The sequence below is a fragment of the Neovison vison genome, chromosome 2 (assembly GCF_020171115.1).
Source record: "Neovison vison isolate M4711 chromosome 2, ASM_NN_V1, whole genome shotgun sequence".
In the NCBI taxonomy this organism is placed as follows: domain Eukaryota; kingdom Metazoa; phylum Chordata; class Mammalia; order Carnivora; family Mustelidae; genus Neogale; species Neogale vison.
The window spans coordinates 91,648,379-91,675,858 of record NC_058092.1 but is presented as its reverse complement, the minus strand read 5'-3'; the positions used below and the strand labels follow the sequence as shown (position 1 = coordinate 91,675,858).

The 27,480-nt window shown below is 40.2% G+C and overlaps 1 protein-coding gene across 1 annotated transcript; it reads right to left on the bottom strand.

The window, feature by feature from the left end:
- Positions 1-9,703: 9,703 nt before the first annotated feature.
- On the bottom strand, positions 9,704-12,074 carry PRMT6 (protein arginine methyltransferase 6). The gene has a single exon (XM_044238791.1). The coding sequence runs from the start codon at positions 12,042-12,044 to the stop codon at positions 10,917-10,919; it is 1,128 nt and encodes a 375-aa protein (XP_044094726.1). The 5' UTR covers positions 12,045-12,074; the 3' UTR covers positions 9,704-10,916.
- Positions 12,075-27,480: the final 15,406 nt, after the last annotated feature.

Sequence of the window (27,480 nt, the reverse complement as noted above, 5' to 3'; positions counted from 1 at the left end):
GCAAACCTGTGAGAGGGGAGGGGCAAAGGGAGAGGGAAGAAGGAGAGAGACAGAATCTTAAGCAGGCAACACATTCATAATGGAGTCCAGCTTGGGGCTTGACCTCAGGACCCTGAGATCATACCTGGGCTGAAATCAAGAGTAGGATGCTTAACCAACTAAGCCATCCAGGTGCCTCATGTTAATAATATTTTTTAAATGGCATTGTAGACATAACCCAAATGACTCAGTACATAAAAAATATTTACCTTACTTTTAAAAAAAAAATTATTTATTTATTTTTGAGAAGAGAGAGAGTATGCACAAGCAGGGGCAGAGGTAGGGATAGGGAGAAGCAGGCTTGCCACTGAGCAAGGAGCTCAATGTGGGGCTCTATCCCAAGACCCTGTGATTATGAACTGAGCCAGAGGTAAACATTTAACCAACTGAGCCACCCAGGCAACCTATTTGTCCCATTTTGTCTGGAGAATTTCTTGCTTGGTTATAATCTCATTGGTGCAGAAATAAAGTCCCTATGATGTCTTTGTCCATAGCATTTAAAGATAAATTAAGCACTGTGGCTGACAATGAATGAAGAACACACAGGTCTATGATTCCTTCAGTGGCTTTTGAGAAATTTTGTGGGATCTCATCCATTCAGGCCTCGTGGGGAAGAGAAGACGGACAGACACCTACTTGTCAGAGGATAACTGGAGAGAAATCTGAGTAAACTAGTTGTCAAAATATAACTTTGAAAAAAAGATTTCATAGACCTTAATAAATTATACTTGGTTTCATTTTTATCCTTTGTTATAGTTTTTGGTCTTCCTCTTTTGTTCATAGAAATCCCCAAAAAGAAACCAATCATTTTGAAAATTTTATCAGCACTTTTGTTTTTTTATGCCTTTCAAAATTTTATTTCTAAAGATCTAACTCAATCATCTTTGATAAGATTTACTGTGTGCTCCAGGGATATTGGTAGACACCCTAGGCTCACTGGCTGTAAACTCACTAGGATTATTCTAGTGTTGGCAAGCCCAGTCATTTGCACTGTCCATCTGTGATATTTTCAGCATGTCAGGTATCACTGAAATTTCCATCTATAGACTTTGATTGAAAAAAACTAAGCACTTGTTTTTCAAATCTTTGTCCTTGCCTAGAATACCTCCTTTAGACAAAGGAAATTATAGAAATTCCATTTGGTTCACAAGACCCATTTACTTAACAAATATATTGAATACCTAATTTGTGCCAGATAATGTTTTAGGCAATGGATAGATAGCTGTGAATGATGGAGACAAGATTCCTATATGCACAAATCTTACATTATGAGAAGGACACTAAAGAAGTAAATAACTGAATTTTAAATCACAAAAGGAAAATGCTACCTGTGGTGAAGAGGACTATTTTCATTATGGTAGTCAAGGAAATGTCAGTCTGATGTGACATTTAAGCAGAGAACTGAAAGAAGGGGAGAAAGAGTGAAATATATAGTCTAAGGAAAGGATGTTCCAAATGGAGAGTACGTCAGCTGGAATCTTGACATGCATGAGAATCAGAAAGATCCAGTTCCATGCCTCCATTTTCAATGAGAAGCTCTGATTTCCCAATCTTGCAATGACCAAACTGTTATTATCATACTTGTCTGTGTGATTCATTCCACACTGAACCTATAATGTGTTACAATACTCTTTGTCTTTGAAAAATTGAGATGCTTGCTCTCCTCTTAAGACTCAGTCAGCTATCCAGGATCTATAAAGAACTTCTCAAACTCAACACAAACAAAACAGATAATCATGTCAAAAAGTGAGCAGAAGACATGAACAGACACTTCTCCATGATGCAAATGGCTATCAGACACATGAAAAAATGATCATCATCACTAGCCATCATGGAGATTCAAATTAAAACCAAATTGAGATACAACCTTACACCAGTTAGAATGGCCAAAATTAGCAAGACAGGAAACAACGTGTATTGGAGAGGATGTGGAGAAAGGGGAATCCTCTTACACTGTTAGTGGGAATGCAAGTTGGTGCAGCCACTTTGGAGAACAGGGTGGAGATTCCTTAAGAAATTAAAAATAGAGCTTCCCTATGACCCTGCAATTGCACTACTGAGTATTTACCCCAAAGATACAGATGTCGTGAAAAGAAGAACCATCTGTACCCCAGTGTTTATAGCAGCATTGGCCACAGTCGCCAAACTGTGGAAAGAACCAAGATGCCCTTCAACGGACGAATGGATAAGGAAGATGTGGTCCATATTCACTACGGAGTGTTATGCCTCCATCAGAAAGGATGAATACCCAACTTTTGTATCAACATGAGCGGGACTGGAAGAGATTATGCTGAGTGAAATAAGTCAAGCAGAGAGAGTCAAGTATCCTATGGTTTCACTTATTTGTGGAGCATAACAAATAACATGGAGGACATGGGGAGATGGAGAGAAGAAGGGAGTTGAGGGAAATTGGAAGGGGAGATGAACCATGAGAGACTATGGACACTGAAAAACAACGTGAGGATTTTGAAGGGTGAAGGGTGGGAGGTTCGGGGAGCCAGGTGGTGGGTTTTATGGAGGACACGTATTGCATGGAGCATTGGGTGTGGTGCATAAACAACGAATTCTGTTACACCGAAAAGAAATTAAAAAAAAGACTCAGTCAGCCCAGGACTTTGTCCTGTGTTTCTTGATATGCCAATACCAAACATAGTAGTCTCATGCAACAACCAATCAATATAGACCCATGATCAGAATCTGATGTAATAATTTGTGCTATTGTCAAGTCTTCAAGAAACATCTAAACTCTTTACTACAGATAGAGTTGTGTAGAGGATTGAAGTTCTGGCTATTTAAAAAATATATTTAATAAATATATATTGGTTTTGAAAAAACAAGCAAAACCTAAAAATATGCTGTTTAGGGTTATATACATATATGGTAAAAATATGCATATAATTAAATATACATAACATTATTTATATAAACCAGTTTGATTATGCTAGGTTTGAGATGCCTGTTATATCTAAGTATTGATGACAATTAAGAAGTTGTACATATGAATCTGAAATGCAGGAGAGATGTCAGGAATCATCAGCATATGAATGGTATACAATTTATAGTAATGGACTGGATAAGCTGAGCTTACCTAGTGAGAGAATAGAAAAAGAGAAAGGTAAATAAAATTTGTAGTAGTAAAGAATTGCAAACCACTGTTTATCAATAGAAAATTCATTTGATTAATTATGGATTATGTATACCATACATTTTCATATTGCTGTTAATAAGTTATAGATACATACACTGACTTCAGGGGACATTTAGTGTATGTATTTTAACCCCCACAAAACAGTTTTCAGAGTAACATGTATAATATGTCTACATATTTATTTTTTTATTTTATTTTTTAAAGATTTTATTTATTTGACAGAGATTGTCTACATATTTAAGAAAAACTTACATAAATGGGTATATAAGAAGATGTAATAGAAAGATACATTCTAAACTGTGGGGAATAGGAGATTAACTTCTTCTTTCTACACATTTATTATATTTATACTTTTACTCATGAAGCTTTTAGAAGACTAAGGAAAAAGGGACATAAACAAAAGCGAGTGTCTGTAACTACTTAACTACTTAGAATGTAAAAGAATCTCCGGAAGGATATTTATGATAGTAGCCACATCCTACTAGTGCTCCATTATTCCTTGTGTATTACTTTTCATCCTTCTTGTATATCTGTTCTCCCCGTACTTTTAACTTTTCTTCACTGGTAATCCTGAGCTGGGGGACTGTCCTTAGGCTGTGAAAACTGCCATGCCCACCCAGAAGAGCTGGGACATGCCTAGAAATTTACATGTCCCTAGAGGCAGGCATTAACCAATGTCTGAGAGGTGAGAAGGTATGAATGTCCCAGATATCTTGCTCCATCACTGGGGACATTCTGGGATGTGATTTGCCCCGTCTCCAGAGCATCTCTGTAGGACTGAGCCAAAGTTCCCTTTCTTAGGATTTGGTTTAATAACACACTCTAGACTCATCTCCTTCTCTTACTAACTCTGCTTCCCAGCTGCCCTTCTGGCTTCTTCTGGGAACACTTTTTGATAAACACTTTACTATGTATTCTTGTCTCAAGGTCTGCTTATGGGGATCTTGGCCTAAGACAATGACCTACATATTTTAAGTGACTGTAGATAAAATCTTAACTCCTGAGAGCCCAGGCATCATAGATGGGATAGTGTACTAGGTTAGATGTTGGGAATTTAGGAGATGAGTCCCAAGCTCTGTCGCTTTTTCTCCATGTGGTCTTAGGCAATTCACCAAACTCCATGCCTTTGTTTCCTCATCTGTATGATGGGATTGATAACAGAACTACTTCAGAAAGCTATTTCAAAGAGTAAGTAAGATAAAGTACTTAAAATGCATATAGCACATTAGGCACTCAATAATGGTTTAAAAATTAACGAGAATGCTTTACATAAGTATCAGGACTCTATGTATGCTGAGGCATGTCTAACAAAAGGAGGGGTTTACTTTAAGTGAAATTATAATAGATATGGAGCTTTCCTTAGATGAAAGAACATTATTTTATTATGTATAACTGATGTGAGGTAAACAAAGTTAATACATCATTGATTTTAATGAGACTTTGCACAGTTTGATTAATATACCATTATTGCATGAAAACATTCTACATGCTGAGAAGTAGTAGCTGGTGCATTTGATTATCATTTGGTATAAAGTTTCAGCATATGCTGTTTTCACTGTATGTCTCTATGCATGCATTATTATCTGGTATAAAATAAATCAGATAATGAATCAAAAAAAGAAAAATGGTATCTCCCTGACAACTATATCACATATTTTAGCATTGAACAATGTATCATTTTGATGTCTTCAGTAACATCATTATGGGAATGGTGCAATGACCACATCGTTTATTGGTCTAGTTTTACTTTTAAGAACCTTAACTGATTGCTTAGAATAATTCAGCTCTTCTCTTATCTATTTAAGAACTTGCTATGCTGAAGCCAATTTTTCTTGGGCCTAGTACCATGGAATTACTTTATATATGAACCAATTTTATAATAATGTCTGGGCTCTATAAAATCCCCCTGGGGTTCAAGCAAAGCTAGCTAATACTAAATTGTATTTATTGCAAGCGACACATTTCCTGTTAGTTTCAAATTTTATTTTGTATTAAAACCCCCTTGTAATTGCTGTCATTCTCTTTATGTTTTTCCTTAATTATTCTGACTAAAGTAAACTCTCAGTTATTCAGGGATGGTGCAATCTGTAGATTTTCCAAATCCTCTCTTTTTAATTGTCTTTTACTGTACATTCTTAACAATTTAAATGTTTCCTATTCTTATAACTAACGAGATGATAAATGATAATAGAGTGAGAAGTTCACATTACAATAAGCAGTTTGTTATTTTTATAGAAATTCCTGGTAAAGAATGTAATTCCAATGGATGCATAAAATGAATGTTTTAACCATTTGTGGATCTTAATCCATTCTCCACCACCATTTATAATTTAAAGTTAGAATTCTACACTTTGTTCCTAAATATGATAATTTTATCCAGAGCAAAACTGCAAGAGGTTTCTTGTTTGTTTGTTTGTTTTTAAAGATCTACTGTCATCCCATTCCATGCTACCCATTATTAAACTGCACATAGCTTGAGATAATGGAGTTTGGAGGCTTTGTTCACAAATTTGAAAGAATTAAGGAGTTCTGAAATAGAACAGTCTGAACAGTTCTGAAATACAACAGTTTAGAAATTAAGCTGAAATGAGAGGTTAAGGACAAATATCAAAATAAGCAGTAGTTTGTAACCAATCAAAATACTCTTAGTTATGTTCTGAGCCCATTACTTCAGAAAAAATTTTACCCTAAGGATTTGGAAATGTGGGCAAAATGTGTGTATGGGGATTTTAATCTTCACTTAATGTTTTCTCTCACTAACTTCGTATCTCTTTGGCTGACCCTAAGATATCTTTTAGGTTGCCCTTGGACTCTGGAGAAACACCCCCATCCCCAATTCCACTATCTAACCATCTTCTGAACACTCAACTATTTTCCTTTCACTCTATACACGTCAGGATTTCTATTCTCCTTTCCTGTTGATCTTTTCTGGTGACCAAAATAATACAATAAGTAGATTCATACTGAAGGATGGTTATGGCCACCTGTAAACCTCCCCATATCCATTCCATTTTCCTTTTAAGAAAATTTGCATTAAAGAGAAAGAGCTGTAAATCAAAGCTGTAAATCAAAGCTGTAAATCAAAGCTGTGGAGCTTTGAATTCCTTTAATTTCTGGAAGTTGAAAAAAGGACAGCACATTCTGGTGTCATGCATGTTTCTGTAAACAAATAAATTCAAATGGTATTGATAAATAAAGGAACAATTTCAGAACATAACATGGATATTGGTTGGTTTATGCATACTACCAGGCAACAGCCACTGAACAGAAAGTACACTGACCCACTTGAATGGAACTAGTCAAAAAGAAATGTATCACACCCTATGTTCTTTGTCTTGGAACTATTGGCCACATCCTCTAGGTCTTGAATGTTTATTAAACCTCCACTCCATTTTTGTACATTTTGCCTTGTCTCAGGAACTCTTCCTTTTGCTCTTTTGTCAAGCTGTCTTATTTACTGCAGTGTTTATTAGAATTAACATCTTTTTTAAAATTCCCACTATTTTTTATTGGTATTCATCCTACTCCTGGTTAAAGTTTTGGTTGTCCACCCAACGAATTTTCTGTTACTTTTTGTGCACAATATTGCAGAATGTGATATGACTTTCACAAATGTGTACATCGTGTGATCCCAAGAATGCTTGTTAAGCACTTGAAAAAGCATGGGGAGGATTAACTTCCATCCCACCTTCTTTTTCATGCAGGGCACAGCCTGGAGAAAGAAGGAATGTTTTCCTTCCTCACAGCTCTCTATTTTAAAATGTCTGTTATAAGTTATTTTTATTTATTTATTTTTAAAAAGATTCTATTTGACCGAGAGAAAGAGAAAAAGAGCGCAAGCAGGAGGAAGGGAAGAGAGAGAGGGAGAAGCAGACTTCTTCCGGAGCAGGGAGGAGCAGGGAGCCTGACATGGGGCTCTCAACCCCAGGACCCTGGGATCATGACCTCAACTGAAAGATGCTTAACCTGCTAAGTCATCCAGATACCCCATATAAGTGATTGTTTTTAGAGTTAAAAAGGTAGCTACTTGATCAACTGAAATCTTCATCAGTCTTTATTCCAAGTTATTATTAAGAAATAATGTTGAGTAATCATCAAAGCTGCCAAAGAAGCACAATTCCAGTGTTACTGGACATATCTTTTTATTAAAATTTTGTTTTTAATGAAGTCCAGATTTTTTGTTTCAAATGTCTTATCCTACAGGCATATAGAATATTTTGAGATATAGTCTCATTAATTATCTTCCTCCTTACCATCACATTTTTCTCTGAGGATCTCATAATCTTTGTGATGATAAGTTAACAATTTCGCACTTTGGAGGAATTTTAAGGTTAGATTCTCACCCTTGCTCCAGCAGAGGTGAGATTTAGTTGAATGTCTTTCTAGGCTAAAGAATGTATGCAAACTACTGATGCAGATAATTTTATTCCCCTATTGTATCACAATTGAGGGTAGCATTTGCTTATCATAGGACTTAATTGTTAGATAGTTGTTTATTAAATTAAATGAGTGAAAACTTGTTTTATTAATGCTACTACCTATAGCCAAAATGGCAGAGTTCATCTACTTCTCTTTGCTACTGCAGTGAGCATTGTGTTCTGGGGGCTTCAGAAAGAATGCCACACTTGATTATCCCTGTTGGGGAAATGGGTACATGGTGTATTTTATGAGTACCTAGTAATGTCAATTTTGAGATCTTGAAGGGTGGCTCTTTGAGACCTATGAGATATAATTCCTTTGAAATTTTTTTAAACTAAGAGGTTGGGGATAGGAATTAAGATACTTGTGTTCAGCTGTCAAGAATTAGTTACATAACCTTAGGGAAATCCTTCAATATCTGTGTCAGTCTTCTTTCCAGTATGTAAAGTGAAGGTAAATTACCTGCTGTTCTTAACACCTACATCCCAAGCATCCCAAGCAGCCCATTATTGTTGATGTATTTTCCTTTTTGGTTTATCCTATGAACATACCTACTTGGAAGCAAAAAGCATGTTTTATTGGTTTGTATCCTAAGTGCTTATCACAATGACTGTTTTCTGGTATACTTAATAAAATGTCCACTGGTCCAGTGAATTAATGTAAATATTTGGAAAGTTTCACAATGCTAAGTAAATGTAAGATGTTTGAAGAAAGCAGGTAGTACTTCATTTTGTTTTTCCCTCCTTAGGGCTGACAGTTCATCCTGTGGTCCAAATGACCCAGGCAATCAGTACCAGCTCACACAGATAATGGACAGTGCCCACTTATTAGAGCATGTCATGCTCTCATCCTTCTGGAAGTGTTGTCACTCCAAAGGGTTTGGATCATCTGGTGTCCAGTCATATGCAGCTGTGCTGATACTGCCAAACAAACCTGCAAGAAAATCAGAATGTTGAATATTTATTCTGTAGCACATTTTACACGTGGCCAAATGCTTCAGGTTTGCATAGTAGTTTTCTGTAATTACCATAGTTAGGAATCACTGAGATTTTATTGTGTACCAGGCACTATGTGTTCACAGTATTAACTACACATATTAACTATATTTCCGGCATTACATGTATTACATATCTATGGAGCAGGTATGATTGTTATACTGTTTGCATGAGAGCACTGGAGAAACGCAGAGATTAAGTATTTTGCCCAAGGTCACACAGTTTTAGTGGTGGAGCCTAGATTCCATCAGGATCTGTCTGGCTTAAGTCCAGCTTTTAGCTATATGCTATGCTGTCTCTTGACTCACTGCTTTAGCAGCTATATTTTTATAACTCATTTTTTTTTGGGAAATAGTAACAAGAATATTAAAGCTCACTTTGCCTAATATGAAATACTTTTTGCTTCTATAGTTCCTCTAAGTTTTAACTGGTGCTATCTTTGCATGCTTATACTGATAACAAGAGCTCTGTAATACGCACATTGTTATAAAAGATATTTTTTAAAAATATGTGATTGAGGGGAATGCTTTTGTCTGCCCACACAGCAAAGGGATTCTTATAGGAAGTTAAAAAATATCAGAAATCTACCCAAAACCATACACTAAAATTCTAAATAAATAAATGTTCATCTTATATAGTTGACCCTAAAAAAAAAGAGGACCTATTTTATACCTCCAGCTTAAATCAGGGCTACCTCGCTATGACTGCACCATTTATATAGACTGTTAACTATCAAAATGGTGACAACAGTCACTGTTATTGCTTGGATCTTGTAAAGTCATTGATTTTTTGTTTCCCTTCATAATGGAAGATCTCGTGTTAACACTAAACTTTAGCAAATTGGTTATAATACTTTGGTATTTTTAATATGCAATGAATAAAGGAGAAAACTCATTAAAGTAAACAAAACGAAGTTGGATCACTTCAAATACCAATTTTTCACACCTGTTTTCTATTAGGATACAAAAGCTACCAGTATGAAGAGAAAACATACATTAAGCATAAATTACCCTGAACCTATATTCTGAAGGGTTGTAACACTTTTCTTAAGAACTGGCAATATTCAAAAGGCAAAAGCATTATAAGTCACAGTACACAAGACTTCTTACTTCATCTATAAAAATAGAATGCCAATGTTTTATTTGCCACAGGGATAAGGAGGGAAACATCCATGAAATAAATTTGATAACATGACTCACACTTCATTACAAATGATTTTCCGAAATTCACAACTTTCACATTTGGCTGAGCTAAAAGGAAGAAGAAGAAAAAAAAAAACCACTAAAAAAGGAAATTTCACTTGATGTAAGTAGGCCAGATCACATGATCTCTCTAAATGAGTTTAAATGAGTGCACTTCTCTAGCTGTGAAAATACTTTAATTTAGAGTGCCTAAACAATTTACCCAATATGATGAACAAACTCTTGGGTTGGGTTCAGAACACCTTCTATCAGCTGGTTTAATAAAAATCACACAAAACTATTATGTAACATAAAAAGTTCCTTGGTTAAATCTTAATAGTAAAGACAAGAATAAAAAAAAAAAAAAACAAAAAAACAAACAAAAAAAACATACTACTTCACTTTCAGATGTTTTTCTCCTAAATGTACCTTTTACATTTGGGGGGTATGCTGCACAATTATATATAGCCTATTTTATTCAGTGGAGAAACGTGTTCAACTTTAGCACCCTATGATAGTAAGTGTAAGAACAGGGTTATTCAAACTGCTTCCTCACTTTTCTCCCTCTCATTACCAGATGAGAAGTTTATTTAAAAAACAACGAGGAAGACTGAAGTCTAGAGGCACCTAGGGAAGGAGGGAATTTAGAGAATAATAGAATATGGCTCTGGAGAGATACTTAAGTTCTACTGGAAATTTATGGAATCTAACTATAAACCCCTTTACCCTCTCCCTGGCTTCAGATTTAGGTGTGAGGTGTCAGGGATGTGCATGAGCCTTCATAAACTGAAATTTTCTTCTAAAGTGTGTTTGCTTTCTACCCGGGGAATAAAAGAAATAGAAATACAAGTGCTTGGTACCACATGCTTTTGAGACTTAAAGAAGCCCATTAATAAACAAGCCGTTTCCATCCTTGGGGGCATCGGGATTCACTTTCTAAATAAATTTCGCCAGGAGAATCTCCTCGAAGGGAGACTGAAGTCATTCTACCTCTCCAGGAGCCATGAGGAAAAAGGGAGACAGAAGACATTGCCCCCTACTTGCACGTGGAATCTCCCTTTCTCCTCCAACCCCCTCCGCCTCTACCACGCAGGTCTGGCCGCCTCGGAAGGTAGCTGGGAGAAAAGGCAACCCTCAGTCCTCCATGGCAAAGTCTTTGGTCTTTTCCTCCTGGTCTCCCACTTTGTAGCGCAGCAGCACGCGCAGGAGACGGTGGTTATCCCGGGAGGGCAGCAGCGTGATCTCTCCGGAAATGTCCGTATCTTGTTCCACTTGCACAGGCTCGTTCAGGTAGAGGAGTGCCTGCTTCCAGTGCGTGACCGGGTGAAAAGGCGAGGTGGACAGCACCAGGGGTTTCTCCGAGTCCCCTCCGGGGAAGGTCACCTGGAACCAGATGGCAAAGCCATGCATGGGCGCTGAGCCATAGCAACTGAAGCGGAAGCGCCCGCCCACCCCAGCCTCCAGCTCCTGCTCCAGGCCGGTGCGGGCCAGCTCCAGCTGAGCAAAGCACTGCGGACGGGCCAGCACGTCCTCGCCGGACAAACCCTGCACCACGATCTCCGAGTGGCCCATAAGGCAGCGCGTGGCGAAGCTCTCCAAGCAGCTCATGTCCACACCGTAGAGCTGCTTCACCTGGCTCCAGAAGCCCAGGCGCAACTCAAGCATCTGGTCGCTGATGGGCGCCACGAAGAGCTCGGCGGAAGCCGGCAGGAGAAGACCGCCCTCCTTCAGCCACTTGGTCCGCGCGTAGAGCACAGAGCTCAGCATAGACTCGTGCAAGAGTCCGTAGCCCATCCATTCGCTCACGATGGCATCCACCTGCTCCGGCAGCTCCACCGTCTCCACCGGCCCCGGCAGGACGTGCACCCGGTCCTCCAGCCCGTTGAGCCGCACCACCTCCCGGGCCTGTTGCCAGATGGCGCTGGCCTCCACCGCGTACACGCGCCGGGCCCCGGCCTGTACACAGAAGATGCTAAGAATGCCGGTGCCCGCGCCCACGTCCAGCACAGTCTTGCCCCTCAGTCCTGCCCAGTTCCGCAGGATGCCCAAGCGGTAGGCATCAGTCCGGACACGGTCCGCAATCATCTCCTCGTGGACCGATATGTCTGAATAGCACTCATAGTACAGCTGGTCCCGCTCCCTCCTAGCCCTCCGGGGTCGCGGCAGAGCCGCCTCCTGCTCTCCGCCATCTTCCTCTTCAGTTCCCTCCCCTCCTTCGCCGCCGCCCCCCGACTCAAGCTTTCTTTTCTTGGGCAGCGACATCTTGGCGGCTCCGACCGGCTCCCAGCGGCCTTTGCGCGGCTCCGCGCGGGCTCCAGGGGGCGGGGGCTTCTGGGACTTGTAGTGCCTGCTCGTACCTCCCACTTCCTGGGAGGTCGCCGGGCGGGTGCCTGCCGGAAGCCTCCGAGCTCTGCACAGCTCTGCTTCTCTAAGGTTTTGGAATCCCTTTCGCACCCACCACACCCAAATTCTGTTTACTGGTACGTTCCGCCTCTGACCCTTAGCTCCTCAATTCTCTTTTGCTTTCACTGAAGTCCTCTCACTCGCGTGACTGAAAGTCCACGCTTGTCGTGTGTGCTCCACTCCCTGACGTTACTACACCGAACTGTCTGGGCGACCCCCTTCCCACGGTGCCACCTCACCTGGACCGTTACTGCTCTCAGAGCTCTCCAGGTGGAGATTTAGAAGTTGCACTGCACGTTTTCTTTGTCTGTTTTCGTGGAGTGCCAAGAAGGTGTAAATACAACAAAGAAAACCCCTGACTGGTGTGAGACTTTGGTTTTGATTTCAGTGACACCACCATCAGATGACTACTCTTGCCTTCACGCACCAGCAACAAGGAATCTTCATTGCAGCCAAATTTTGTTTCTGGTCTCTATTTCAGGAGAACACTTGGGTCTTAGTCCTGCTGTGGTAATTGAGTGGCTCATTCAAGAGTTAAATCTTGGAAGGGTTCAGACTAAGGAACAGGTGAAAAGCAAGGGTGACGTGATACAGTGAGACTCATTGCCGGCTGTATTTTGGTAACCAGTTATAATTTTTAAATTCAGAAGTAACGGAATCTTTCCCCCCTTGTGATAGCTTTTCCACGGCAACTCTTTTTTCTCCTGTGTGATTGTTTGTCCGGGGTAGATACAAGCTCTTCCTCTTCTGTTTCTCTTTCAGTCAACTGTCAGGTGTTCATTTCTCCCCCTCTGTGTTGTTCATAATAGAAATAAAATGGACTTTGAAATATGTGTGATGTCTCTGTGAGGGTCTGTGTTCCTAACACTGTGAGAATAAAAGTTTCTCCCAGACTCCAAAAACATACGTCGAGGAAAATTGACTTTTGAACTGTGTCTATTTAGCCATTGGGCCTGTGTTTCTTATCTGGGGGAAAAAGTTTCTTCACCCCGTTTTATTAATCCTTCATTTAATGGAATAGGTTTATTGACCTGGCATCCTCTGTACCTCTAACTCAGGACTCTCAATTCTTGCTGCTCAGTAGAGCTGCTTTTTAAAAATACCTATGCTTCTGTCTCACCTCAAACTAATTAAATCAGAACGACTTCATGGAGCCTGGGCATGTAGTTTTAAAAGCTCCCTGGGGAATTTGTGCAGCCAGAACTACTGTTTCTCACTAAAATAATCTTAGTTAAATCTTGCTTCATTATTTTCACTGGGTAAATTATCGTTTTTCCAGTGTTCTGGGCTCAACCATTTAAGGCTAAAAGTCCTCAAAGCAGTTTCTCTTTCAGCCCAGTTTGATAACTTGTTTTAGAAAAATAGCATTCTACGTGCCAGGATCTGTTGTAGTGCTAGGAACTACAATAGTGGGGAAACAAAAGCACAGAGCAGGCCATGGAATTAGTTGTAAATGTGACCACTTTAATACATTATTTGTAGGCTGTTAATGCATACCTCTCCCATTCTTTCCTTCCTCAAAATCTTTTACTTCCCCTTTTAGATGCACTCACTCCTCTAACCAATTTTCAACTCACTTTTGTTCTCTTTTAAGTATATTCTGATTATAAGTTTTGTTGGTTCTACCTCCAAAATACCTCTTCAGTCCATCTTTTCTCCTCCTCCACTGCCAACACCCTAGTCTAATCTTCCATCTTTGCTTGCCTGGAAATCAGTCTTGGAAGAGATGGCCCAGCTTCTAATCATATCGCTATCTAGCCTGTTGTCCGTATAGCTATTAGAATGAGTTTTAGGGACGCCTGGGTGGCTCAGTTGGTTAAGCGGCTGCCTTCGGCTCAGGTCATGATCCCAGCGTCCTGGGATGGAGTTCCACATCGGGCTACTTGCTTGGCAGGGAGCCTGCTTCTCCCTCTGCCTCTGCCTGCGTCTCTACCTGTGCTCACTTGCTCTCTCTCCCTCTGTCTCAAAAAAAAAAAAAAAAAAAAAGAATAAGCTTTAAAAAACCCAACTTAGACCATCTCATTCTCCAGTAACTTCCCATTCTAGGTGCTGAAACCGGTATCTTCAAATAACTTCCCATCTCATCTCATGCTACTCTTACCAACGTATAGGGCTTAAACTATGCTGCCTTTAACAACAACCTCTTCCCTGGCTCAGGTCTTCACATAATGCTCTTCTAGGACCTGTGACATTGTTTTTCTTCTTGGTACTTGACTTCAGTGGCTCCCTCTCACCCATTAGATCTCAATGTAAATATTATCTTCTGAGAAAGGCTTTCCTTGGCTACCTTAAATATTATTTTCTAATACTGTTTATTTCTTTCATAGCTTTTACAATTTGTATGTATTTAGTTTACTTGCATTTTTTGTTTTTTGTTTTTTTTTGTTTTGTAAAATATAAACTCCAAGAGGCTTGAACTTTTGTTTCCCCACTATTGTAGTTCCTAGCACTACAGCAGATCCTGGTACATGGAATGCTCAGTAAATAGTCTTCAACAAAGACTGTTGTGGATACAGTTAAATAGTTATTCATAGGAGAGGGAAAAGAGTTTTGTTTTTTTGTAGTTCAGTATAACAATTTGACTCTCGGAAACTCCGAGATAAATCTAGATATAAATTGAATTTAGGATGCTTCCAGATGTGAGAGTTATTTATTTTCAAACACCTTTAACCCTCTAGCCAGAATAATAGAAAGCCCTAAAAATTCTGTCCAGAATAGGGTAAAAATGGCCTGTGGTACTTTTCCTTCCTGTATATTGGCTTGCTATAGAGAGGAATTTCTTTACTCATGTTTTCTACCACACTGAGTTGTTTTAAATAGGAAAGGGACCTAGATCATAGTCTCCCTCTAAGTAATGTAGCTCTAGCAAACCACCTATATGGGAGAAGAGTTGGAGCTCAGCTGGCAGAGCATTCTTTGTGTTTCCATTTCAGTGGTCTACTCACCACTTCATTTAATGCTCAAACCTAATGTTTTTCAAACAAATGGATCTTGAAATTGATTTAATATATTTTCAATAGCATTAAAAAAGGAAGTAGAATAGAATATATCAAATACATAAAATGAGTAAAGGTGAGTATTATTCCAATACTCACTGGTTTCATTTATGTTATATATATATATATATATATATAAATCCACAAAAGCACTGTGAATTTTTACATGTCTGTACCTTTGCTTTGGGTTTGTCCTCTCACTCATCTTTTTATTTTTTTAATTATTTTTTTAAAAGGTTTTTATTTATTTATTTGACAGAGCGAGATCACAAGTAGGTAGAGAGGCAGGCAGAGAGAGAGAGAGAGAGGGAAGCAGGCTCCCTGCTGAGCAGAGAGCCAGCTAATGGGACTCCATCCCAGGACCCTGAGATCATGACCTGAGCCAAAGGCAGTAGCTTAACCCACTGAGCCACTCAGGCGCCCCTCACTCATCTTTTTAGAAAATGCTCAAATGTTACCATTTATTTGTAACTTTTTCAACCAATCTGTATATATATAATTCTTTTTTTCACTTATCCTGTTGTACCACAGCCCCTTACATATCTGGCTTTTCCATGCCAGATGGTGGATATTTGAACACCAGGGTATTGTATTTTTTACTTTTCTATTGAGAGTCTAGTGCATTGTCCTGGAGTCTGCACCATTCCCACATTCCTGATTGTTGGTCCTGATGAACATGGGATCATAGATATGTTTTGTACAAGTGGGAGAACCATGATTGATTTTCTGCATCATGCACATTTATGTATTTATCTATTTGTTCAATAAATATTTTGGGCTTCTATTCTACACTAAATATTCCAGAAACAGAGAACATATCAACCAACAAAAAGACAGAAATCTCTACCTCCCTGGAGCTTATATTTTTGTGTTAATCTGATGTTATTTATTATTCTTACTTTGCCTTACTTAAGCAAATTATTAGACCACTTTTAATTCTCAACTTTCCTTCCTTTATTATTTTCTCTTGAATTTGCTGATGTGATTTCCTCCCACAAATACTTCTTTCTAATTCTTCTCCTCTTTAATATGAAGGCCTGTTTAAAAATGTATTTTAAAGCCTTGTATTAGAATTGAAGATAGTTCCTTCAGGATTTCAAGAAGTCATTGTAATTCTCAAAGTGTATGTTGGGGAAGGGTAAAGGAGCAATGACATGAAAAATGTTATAAATATCTCTTTGATATGAATATTCATTAAATGATGTGGTTCTTATCATTCTGTAGTTACTTATAAGGCATCAGCATAGAAAGAGGTACTTTTACCTTAAAAAAAAAATCCTTTGTAGAAAATGAAGGCAAAAGATGGTGGTTTTTGTATTTAGACAAATTGGAACATCAAACATAAAAAGCCTATGTATACGTTATTCTCTTGATGTATATAGTGTCTTTCCATGAGGTATTGGCCCAGCTATTAAAACCTAATACTAAAACAGATGAATAGAAAATTCATAACTCCCTGATGATATTATTATGGGTAGTTGTAATTCTTTTTAAAAATGTTTGTATTGAGCTATTTAGATAGTTACAACAAAGATATTATGAACTTGATCCATAATTATCAACTTGGTTTAAACTTATTGAGCCCTCTTAAAATATTGAATGTGGTGCTTTAAAAATTTCAAGTACAAATATTGGTTATGACATTTTAACAAATTCTGCTCTAAATCATGCCATTATAATGGAAATAGTACAAAAAGTCCCAGGAATGTAAACTATAATATGGGGGCAGTAACATATCAGTGTATTTCTGAAATTAGCATTTGCTCATCTGCCACAGGAATAATGAGAATCAGGTAGCTTAATGAAAATTAAGTATTAAGCTTAATGAATATTATTTAATAAGATCTTCCTCTCTCTTGTTTCTTTCATGAAAACCTTTAATATGAAAGAAAATCAAGTAGTTGCTTCAACCAGATACTTATGATCTCGTAGCATTTTGTGACTAAGGACATTTCAAGTGCATTGAAGTTAGTGTAGTTGCGGGAGGCCTGTGATTCCCAAAGCTTGGTTTCTAGATCAACAGAGTTACCAACACTGGGGAAAATGTTAGAATCATGCAATAATGAACCCCACTCTATAGCTAATGAATTAGAATATCTGAGGTTAGGGTTCTTCATTCTTTGTTTTAACAGCCCTTCAGGTAATTCTGATGCATGGTGAGATTTGAGAAGGACCACACCAGTCAATCAGAAGCATATCAGAACCAGTGAGGCCAGGTGGAGTTTATGGAATGGAAGACCTATTATTCTTTGTTTGGTTGGTTTTTTCCTATTGCTCTGTAACAAATTACTACCAGCTTAGCAGCTCAAAAAATAAACATTTTGTTAACTCCTAGTGTCCATAGGTCAGGAGTTCAGGCACTGATTCATTGGGTGAAGTTAGTGTTCACTCTGCAAGCTGGAATCAAGCTGTCAGCCTGGCCATGTTCCTTTTTGGTTGAATTCTGTGGTTGACAGAATTCAGTTTCTTTCTGAAGCAGGACTGAATTATCCCTCCTCTTCCTGATTGACAAATTGGGTTACTTTCGGCTTTTAGAGGCATCTGGCAATTCCTGCCTTCAGGCCCTGACTCTCTTATAACCTGAGAGTTTTCCTCCTCCAGGCCAGCAAGGAAGCTTTCTGGCCTTGGGGAGGGCCCTAGGCCAAATCATTCTCTTGTTCCCACCCTCTACCCCCTTTTGACTAACTAAAAATCAACCAATTGGGGACTTCAATTACATTTGGTATATGTGCTGCCGAAGCGAGCACTTCAATTACATTTGGAAAGGAATACTTTCAGCTGGAGAAAATGGTTTAGGGTAAAGAAACAGAGGGTGTGTTCCTGCTGAAGCTTCATAATTACTGTGACATGTCTTCAGTAAGTCTATGTCTCAGAGAACTATGGGTGTGGCTCATGGCATGTGGAGATGATTGCATCTGATAGACCAGAAATAAAGTTCTGAACCAGCTATGATCCTATTGTAGCAGAAAATTTTAATGGAGCTAGTTGCACAGATTGCCTGTGACTTTTGAGTTTCTGAGCCCTCTATGTGAAGCCCCACACTCCAAATAGTTGCTGTTTTGCTAGTCTGGTTCCAAGAAGAGAATACTCCTACAATGAAGCCAAGCTGAGTCTGAGGGAACCCAGCAGAAACTACTAGATTGCAACTCCCATGTCATGGAAGCCAGGAACAGGAAACTTTTACTGTGGTGAGCTACTGAGACATTGGGGTTGTTGATGCAGCAAAAATGAAGCTGATATGTACAAATATACATACAGAATGATTTCTCATTCTAGGACTACTACCTAGGTCAAGACATAGAACACTACCAGTGCCAGAAGTGTCCACGCATCCCTACAATCCTGTACTCCTCCTCTTTCCTGAAGGTATGTGTCCTGATAATACCATAAAAAGGTTCAGTGACCTGGTTTGTAGCTTCATACACATCTGATCACACAGTATGTGTTCCCACATGTCTGATTTCTTTTGCTTACCATTGTGGTTGCAAGATTCATCCATGTGACTATGTGTGGTAGTATTTTATTTTTTTTACTTCTACTGCTTTACTTTAGAATATTCCATTGTACAAATATACCATAATTTGTTTAGCCAAGTTTCTCCTGTTTTACAGATCCTCTGAGAAGGAGATAATCATTCCTACCAGGAATTTTGTAGTGTCCTTTTTTCCTGTACAGTTCTCTTGACTCTTAATATTTCCTACTTTATATAAACAATTTATTTTTATTTTCTCATTTTATATTAAGTGCATATTAATAGTTAAAACGTATTGTGTTTAGCATGTGCTAAGCATTTCCTAAATGTTTTATGTGCATTATTCATTCATTCATGCATTCATTTATTCATTCAACAAATATTTACAGACCACCTGATACTCTGTACCAAAAGTGTAGAGGTAAATAAGACAGATAAAAATCCCTGTTTCTATAGTGTTTATATTTTAGGGAATAATCTCTAATTCTCAAAAATCTATGAGGTGTATATTATTATCCCTACTTTCACAATTTGGGAAACCAAAGCACATAGCTGCTATATTCATTTCTTGTTTATCTTTTCTACTGGATTGTAAATTCCTTGTAGGCAGGAACCAGTTCCCTGTATATCCCCACAGTGTCTTGTCGAGCAGCATGCATATAATCATAATATTAATTATTTGATGATGATTAACATTTATTTCATACTTTGTATACCGGAGACAACTGAGTCTTCACAAAATCTATGCAGTTGCTATTATCATTAACCCCATTTAGAAATCAAAAAAGAGGCTACATGACTTGTTTTGGGTCTAGATTCTTTTGCTCCACCTTATGTGTGTTGAAATGAATCCATGGGGTTTGCTTAACTGTCATTTCTTCGTTTAGATTACTGTAGAGAATTTGGTCCTCTGTTACCTCTAAAGCCACTATGGTATAGGCTATGCTCTTTTTATGAATGACTTTGCATAGCAAAAGGAACTGAGTTTCTCATTTCTTCCATTTGTGTTCTGCAGCTACTCTATTTCTATACACCAAAAGAAGAAAGCATGGTAGACATTGAGTTTTCATCTAATCTCTACATGTGTTTTACTTAGAAGAGTTGTGATGTGGGAATTATTAGTTATGCTCTAGTAGACTGACTGTATTTAAGAATCTTAGTTGGTTTATTCACTTAGTATTACTGAGCTTCTTCCACATACAGCACTGTACTGGGCTCTGGGAAAGTGAGGAGGAAGTAGTCTCAGTTTCCACCCTACGGAGCTCCCAATTGTTGGAGGAGGTCATAGAGAGAACATGAGCACTGTTTGACCCTTGATCTGCATTAGGGTAATCAGAGGCTCCTTACCCCTCTTGTCCTTAGAATATGTATTCTTCCCACTATCTCTGTAACTGGAGCCACTTCAAGAATGCGGTCTTGAGAATGTAATGTGTAGTTGAGACCATCTGGAATATATGCAACTGAACCCAGTTAAGATTTCTATAAACTTTTAAGATCCTGGCATGTGCGTGCAGAGATATACCAGCCTTTTGATTGCCCACAAGCCTTGCATGTAAGTTCCCTTGCTTATCAAAGCTGTCAACTATTAGTCTGGAGAAGTTTGCCTTTTTCTCCAATCTCCTTGCCCTGTGGGAGTGGGGGTCAGTTTCAGATTTCACCCAAGAAGCTTCCAAATTTGTGAACAAACAATTGGTAAGCCAGCCAGGAGACCAGATAAATGAATTTTGGGAAAGAGGTATGGGGACAGAATGCCCAAGTTGGTCATTAATCTCTATGTGGGGAGAAGTAGCATGTAAGACACTTGTGGACCTCCATATGAGTACAGGGATGCCTTCAAAATGCCTGCTGGTTTGAGGTGCTTGTTTGAGGAACCACAGATAGTGCACTGGGGCAAAGAAGGGAAACGAGTGGTTGCTGCAGTGGGCTGGACTCTATGGTGGGCTGTTCGGCTAGCAATGACAAACTAGAGACTGAAGCCAACTTAGAAAGATGCAAGAAAAGCTGAGGTTAAAAAAGGACATATGGGTGTCCATTCCTCAGCTTCAGGGCTGGCAGATCAGGTGGGAGAGCAGGATAATCAGGTGGAGAAGTTAGTGCGCTGTTTTGCAGAACTAGGAGGGTATAGTCTGCTGTGGATTAAGTCTAAGCTCTTGTGACAAAGCCTGATTGGGACACTAAGGGGTGGAACCCTGAGAAAGTAGGGAGAAGGAAGAGGAGGACATGACTGACAGTAAAACAGACAAAATGTACCATGCGGTCTGACCCCTAATGCAAGCACAATAGCACAGCATAGCCCAAACAACCCCAGCCAGCAGGGCAGCCCCCAATTTAGGATGCAATCATGATGAAAGAATATACTCCCACTGAGCTTATTGATTTAGCTGCCAAGTTCCTGCAAAGGCCAGGGAAAGTATTCCAGCATAGTTAGTGTGGCTATGGGATGTGGGGCAGGAGTTTGGGGGGGTGATGATGACATTTTTCTGATCAAGTAGGAGGCACAGAAAATGAGCAACAACACCACACACCCTGCCCTCTGGCAGGACCTGCATGGTGCTCTGGTGTTCAAGGTACTCTGTCGGTCATGGATCAGATTGTTCTAGCCTGCAGGAGGCCTGGCCCATCCAGGAGGATCTCTCTGGGCAAATGAAATGTTAGAAATCTATAAAGGAAGTACAACAAAATTTTAAGAAATTGGGAATGAGATAGGTCATCTGTCTTTGAAGTCCCTGATTGGGCCACATGCACTGCAGGAATGGAAACCTATATTCTCCAGTCTAAACCCAGGTTGTGGTATGGGATGCTGATATCCATGCTGAGCCTTGTCATGAGACAGAACATTTGTGATGGTGGGCAATCCATTTCTGATCTGGGGGACACTGACAAATCCCAGGAAAGTACCAGCTGGGGGAAAGACCTGAGACAGAGATGGAACTTGAAAAACCAAAGGTTATCTTAATCAGCTGTAAAAGATCCTGTAAAAGTAACCTGGAAGGAAATGTGGCTTGACCCGGCTACTCGGACTCCAACTGGAAAGGTAGACTGACAACTCAATGCTGTTTTGGTCAGCCTGTAGAAAACCTTAAAACCTAAAAAATAGTTCAAACCTGTCCTATCTGCCCCTCCCATCCCTCATGCCCCCATCTGCTCCAGGAGAGGCCTTAGGGATATAGTCTTATTTGGGGAGGGTGCATCCCAACCCCAAGTATATGATGCAGGCAAATATTGCCTCTAGGGGAGAGCCAGTGGGGATGATCTGAGAACTCATATTGAGTTGACTATTCATTGATTCCCAGAAATAAACAAAAGGTGATGGCTCTGGTTGACACTAGGGTCAAATGTATGCTAATACCTGGTAACTCTTTGACATTTCATGGCCTGATCCTCACCATCTGTGGTTACAGAAGATTAATGGTTATGGTCAGGAAGTTCCCTTTAACATTGTAAGTCAGGCATTTTCCCCCACAAAAATATGAGGTTTTAATCCAATACCAGAGAGCATTTCAAGCTAGAATATCCTACAAGATTTACAAACGTCTGTGGGTGAATTCTGCCTCAGGGTTGGAGTAATCAAGCCAGTGGTGAAGGAAAACTCCAACTGGGAACCAGTAAGTCTACTGCCCATGTGAAAAATGGTAACTGACAAACAATATAAATTGCCTCAGGGCCTAAGGAAATAGGAAAAACTATTCCCAAACTGCACCCCAAGTGGTTATTCTGCACTCTGTGTATAGCACTTTCAGTAACCCAATATGGCCAGTGAAAAGTCTGATGACTCATGGAGGATGACTGTGAACTGCTGAGAACTGAACAAGGTAGTGCCCCATCCACGCAGCTGTGCCCCGCATTGCCACCATCTTAGATGCTTGGCTGTGATCCTACGAGTGTACCATGTTATACCAGACCGAGCAAAAACTATTTTCAGTATACCCTTGGCTGATGAATCACAAGATCAATTTGCCTTCACATGGGAGGGACAACAACGGACCTTTCTTACTATTTTTTAAATTTAATTAAATTTTATTTACATTCAGTTAACATATAGTATATTATTAGTTTCAGAGGTAGCATCACCCAGTTACCCCATACCTTCATCCCCTTCCCCTCCAGCAACCCTGTTTGTTTCCTGTGGTTAAGAGTCTTTTTTGGTTTGTCTCCTTTTCTGATTTTGTCTTGTTTTATTTTTCTCTCCCTTCCTCTACACTCTTCTGTTTTGTTTGTTAAATTCTCCATATGAGTGAAATCATATGATAATTTTCTTTCTCTATTTCACTTAGCATAATACCTTCTAGTTCCATCTATGTTGCTGCAAAGTTTCTATTCTTTTCTTAAAGATTTATTTATTTATTTATTTATTTTGGGGGAGGGAGAGAGCATGAAGAGGAAGGGCAGAGGGAGAAGGAGAGAGGAAAACACAAGCAGACTCTGTGCTGAGCATGGAGCCCCATGGCACTGGGATCAGCACCTGAGCCAAAACCAAGAGTCTGATGCTTAACCCACTGTGCCACCCAGGAGCCCCAGCAGTGGACCTTTTAAATGTTTTCTCAGGTCAACTGGTACAACCCCACAATATATCATGAGACCTATCCCTGTTCTCCTTCCCCACATCAGTAAAACAGGTCCATTACATTGATGATATAACGTTCACGTGTGAAGACTTACCTTTGCCATAGCACATTGTGCAGATTTCGCTGGAACATCTGTGAAAGAGATTTTTTATGAAATCATAAAAAGTTCAAGACTGAGATACCACCATGAAGTTTTTAGGAGTTATATGTTTGGGTAAGATGTGTGCTCTCCCAGAAGCTATGTTTGATGACATGCAGGCCTGTCCAACCCCTAAGAGCACAAAAGAGATGCAAGCCTTTGAAGGGATTTGGGGGTTTTGGAGGACTTTTATTCTCCACATGGCATCATATCATCATCCCTTATACCACTTGGTAGGAAGTACATGTGAAGCTGGTGATCAGAGCAGCAAGCAGCCTTTGGAAAGCAAAAAAACTAATGAAACAGATTAAAGCTCTGAACATCTCTCAAGTAGGGCCATTTGAGTTAGGTATGTCTGTGACTCTGTAAGACATGGGTTGGGCACCACAGCAGAGACAACAGAAGGAGAGCATGCTCTTAGGATTTGGTCCGAGGTTTGAAAGAGGGCAGAAAACCAATAAAATCCCTTAGAGCACCAGCTCCTTGTGATGTACTCAGTGTTCCTACATGTAGACCCCTTCACAAAGGAACAGCATATCATAATAAGAACTACCCTTCCTATCAAGGGGTGGGTTGAGAATATGTTCCATCAGCCCATCTCTAGCATGGCTCAAAGTTCCACATTGCAGAAGAGGAGCACTTTGTGCACCACTGTCTCTAGAAACTCAGATTCTACTGGGTCCTGTAGAATATGTAGGTCCTCCAAATGTCCCACCAATTTCCTCTGGTACCTGTGCAGAGAATTAGGGGAAATTCCCACTGGTGCCTAGAATGCATGGATCTAGTCAGGTATCTGGATAGAAACAGGAACAAACCACAGCAGCCAATGGGCTAAACTCAGAGCCATTTAGCTGGTGATCATTAATCTTTTGCATGGACAGTTGAGCTGTTCTAACTCTATGGCTTTGATAGTGGGTATCTAAGTGACAGGCCATGATTAGGCCCTTGTGGAGTCAGGATATGTGGAAAGACATTTGAGTTTGCCTGCAAGAGTCTGAGGTAATCCTCACTATCTTCTATATTCTGACTCCTAAAGTGCTGACTTCCCCTGGCAATCAGAGAGCTGACGACCTAGGTTAGTCAAGTCCTAGCAACTGATCCTTCAGGAGACAGCATAATGGGTGCATAGAAAGAATGGCTACTGCAGTGCTTGGGAGAAATGATGTATTGCTAGGGATGCTGAATTGCCCTTGAAATATAGTGACTTGATAAATGCAATAACAGCATGTCCTGTGTGCTCTAAACAATGCTCAAGGCAACTGCCAAAGGAGCCTGGGGCCATCTACTGAAGTTCCCAACTGGTGAGAGACTGGCAAGTTGTTTGTACTGGTAGTCCTCACACTGAGTGTTCTCAACATGCTTTGGTTTGTGTGGATACTATGTCTAGACCAAGTTTTCCTCTCCCCGTATCCCAACCAGGCTGCTATTATTAGGGGATTAGACAACCTGAGTCCCATATGTGGATACCCTCATCAAACAGACAGTGATTGGGGGTCACAGTTCAGAGGTCATAGTATGCAAAATTGAGCAAAAGACATTGAATGGAAGTTCCATTTACCCTATAACCTGTAAGCAGCAGGGAGGGTAGAAAGGAAAAATGGAATATTAGAGCAGCAGATTAAATTATTAATAGGTAAAAACCTCACATTAACTGGGTTGGATTAACGTACTGCCCCAAGCTATAATACATTTTAATGCTCAACCAAAAGGGCCTGATGCTTCATATGCCAGACTGTCAACCCCTCCCAAGACACCCAACAACGCAAAGGTATGGAAGTCTCAGGAAACATCCATTGTGCATACCTTCATCAAGGATCAACATGCTGTGCTGCTGAGAATACCAAGCCCTATGATGCCTGGGAAAACCACGGTCTACTGGAATTTGCAATGGGATGTCCCACCAGGATAGGTGACTTACTTTGCATCCCTGGGCAAAGGGAAACTATTCAATTTCTAATCCTGTTGTCTGGCTGCAAGCTAGGTGGGACACACATCACTGAAAAAGGGGGAAGGGGTTCTGGTCTGGCAGATCCCACCCTCAGTCTGTTTTCTCATGCCTGACAGTGCTGCCTTCCCCAGCCAACACTTCCCCATGCACAACTAGGTCAAATTCCTAAAGCTGCAGCTATAATAACATGTAAGGATCAGGCCACAGATACGATTCTTAAAAAAGGGGAAGATGTTACATGCAATTTCCTACTAAATATCTGTCTTTTTGACCTTAGATTTCTGCTGCTCCTGTGGTGTCTGGTCATGGACTGGGTATCAAATGGAAGTAACTTTTTTTTTTTTTTTAAAGATTTTGTTTATTTACTTGACAGACAGAGGTCACAAGTAGTCAGAGAGGCAGGCAGAGAGAGAGAGGGGAAGCAGGCTCCCTGCGGAGCAGAGAGCCCGATGTGGGGCTCGATCCCAGGAACCTGGGATTGTGACCTGAGCTGAAGGCAGAGGCTTTAACCCACTGAGCCACCCAGGCGCCCCGGAAGTAACTTTCTGCAGTGGGCCCACTTATAACATTGAATTGTTAACCAGAAGAGTCCTAAAAATACCACCAATAAAGCCGTGGGCGGCTAGTCACATTTAGGATGGGTTCATGTAGGTTACCTTGGATCATGGACATTTGAGCACCATCTCTATGTAGGAAATAGAAGAGTCACTCTAGATATAAGGAGCCCAGTTTTACCAGGAATATGGGTTGGATATCACTGGAACTTTGTAGTCATCCTGTCACTTAAAGAATAGTGACAAGTTTGGCACTGATTGGTCACACTGTCTGGGTATTTATTGGTAGACTTGAATGTGACCACATGGAAGTATGACACAAATCCTTGGCTGTGGTTTCCACCTGGCTGGTTGGGTCACTGCAACCTAGGTTTTTCCTGGGCACAGGGGAGAATCTGCCCTCCTGGTAGTGAAAATTGCCAACTTTCCTCTTCTCAAGGCCAGATGCGCATATTCTATTTTCCACTAGTATAATCATTTGGCTGTTATCTTTGTCCCCTCCAGTGACCTGGAAGACCAATACACAAAAGCCCTTGACACATTCATCCAACAAAGCCTGTCTTTACTGAATACTGAAATGTCCTTTTTTTTTTTTAAGATTTTATTAATTTATTAGAGAGAGAGAGAGAGAGAGAATGAGTGGGTGAGAGAAAGAGAGAGAGCATGAGCAGGGTGCCAGAGGAAGAGGGACAAGCAGCCTCCCTGCTGAGTAGCGAGCCCAACATTGGGGCTGAATCCCAAGACCCATGAGATCATGACCCGAACGAAAGACAGATGCTTAACTGACTGAGATATACCAGTGCTCCAAACACTGAAATGTCTTGAATGAGAAAAGCTGTCTTCCAAAATAGGACAGCTTTGGACATTACTACTGCCTTGCAAAGAGGCACCTGTGTCATGATCCAAAAAGAAGGTTGTATGTTCATACCTGGATAAGTCTGCTAATGTGTCATCTTTCTTAAAACATAAGAGGACACAGTGAACACCCTGAGTGATCCAACCCCAAGCCTAGGGGACTTAGTAAATCAGTAGTTCAGATCATGGAGCTCTTGGTAGTAAAAGTTGTCCCTGATTGGGGGATTTTTGTTTTCTAAATATGTGTTTTCTCTTGCATATGACTGTATTGCTGCTGTGGTATCTGCCTCCATAGCCTCCATAGCCTCCATGTCAAGGAACCCCCTTGCTGAATGCTCAGGGCATGCTGCTGAGGACCGAGGGACATGAGATGATAAGAGCTGGTCTAGAGGAGTGGAGTATTGGAAGAGGTCATTGAGAGGACATGACTGCTGATTGACCAGGGAACTGGACCTTGGCAATGAGGGAACCCAGGTAAGGCCTCTATATAAACTTCCAAGATTCTGGCTGGCAGGTGAGCAGATCTATTCATTTCACCACTGCCCAAGGCAGGCCTTGGAAGTTCCCTTGCTTATTACACCTGCCACCTACCTATCTGGAATGGCTGGCCTATTTCTTCGGTCTCTCCTTGCCTTCAACAAATGACAGCCTGTTTCAGATTTCGCCCCAAAACCTCTCAGGGGTACAAACCAACAACAATACAAAGAACTCATAATCCATTTTGAAGTCCTTTCACCCAGGCTTATCTATGGCTTTTAAATAATGC

Coding starts and splice junctions, on each gene's coding strand:
- PRMT6 (XM_044238791.1), bottom strand. CDS start 12,044: ATGTCGCTGCCCAAGAAAAGAAAGCTTGAGTCGGGGGGCGGCGGCGAA.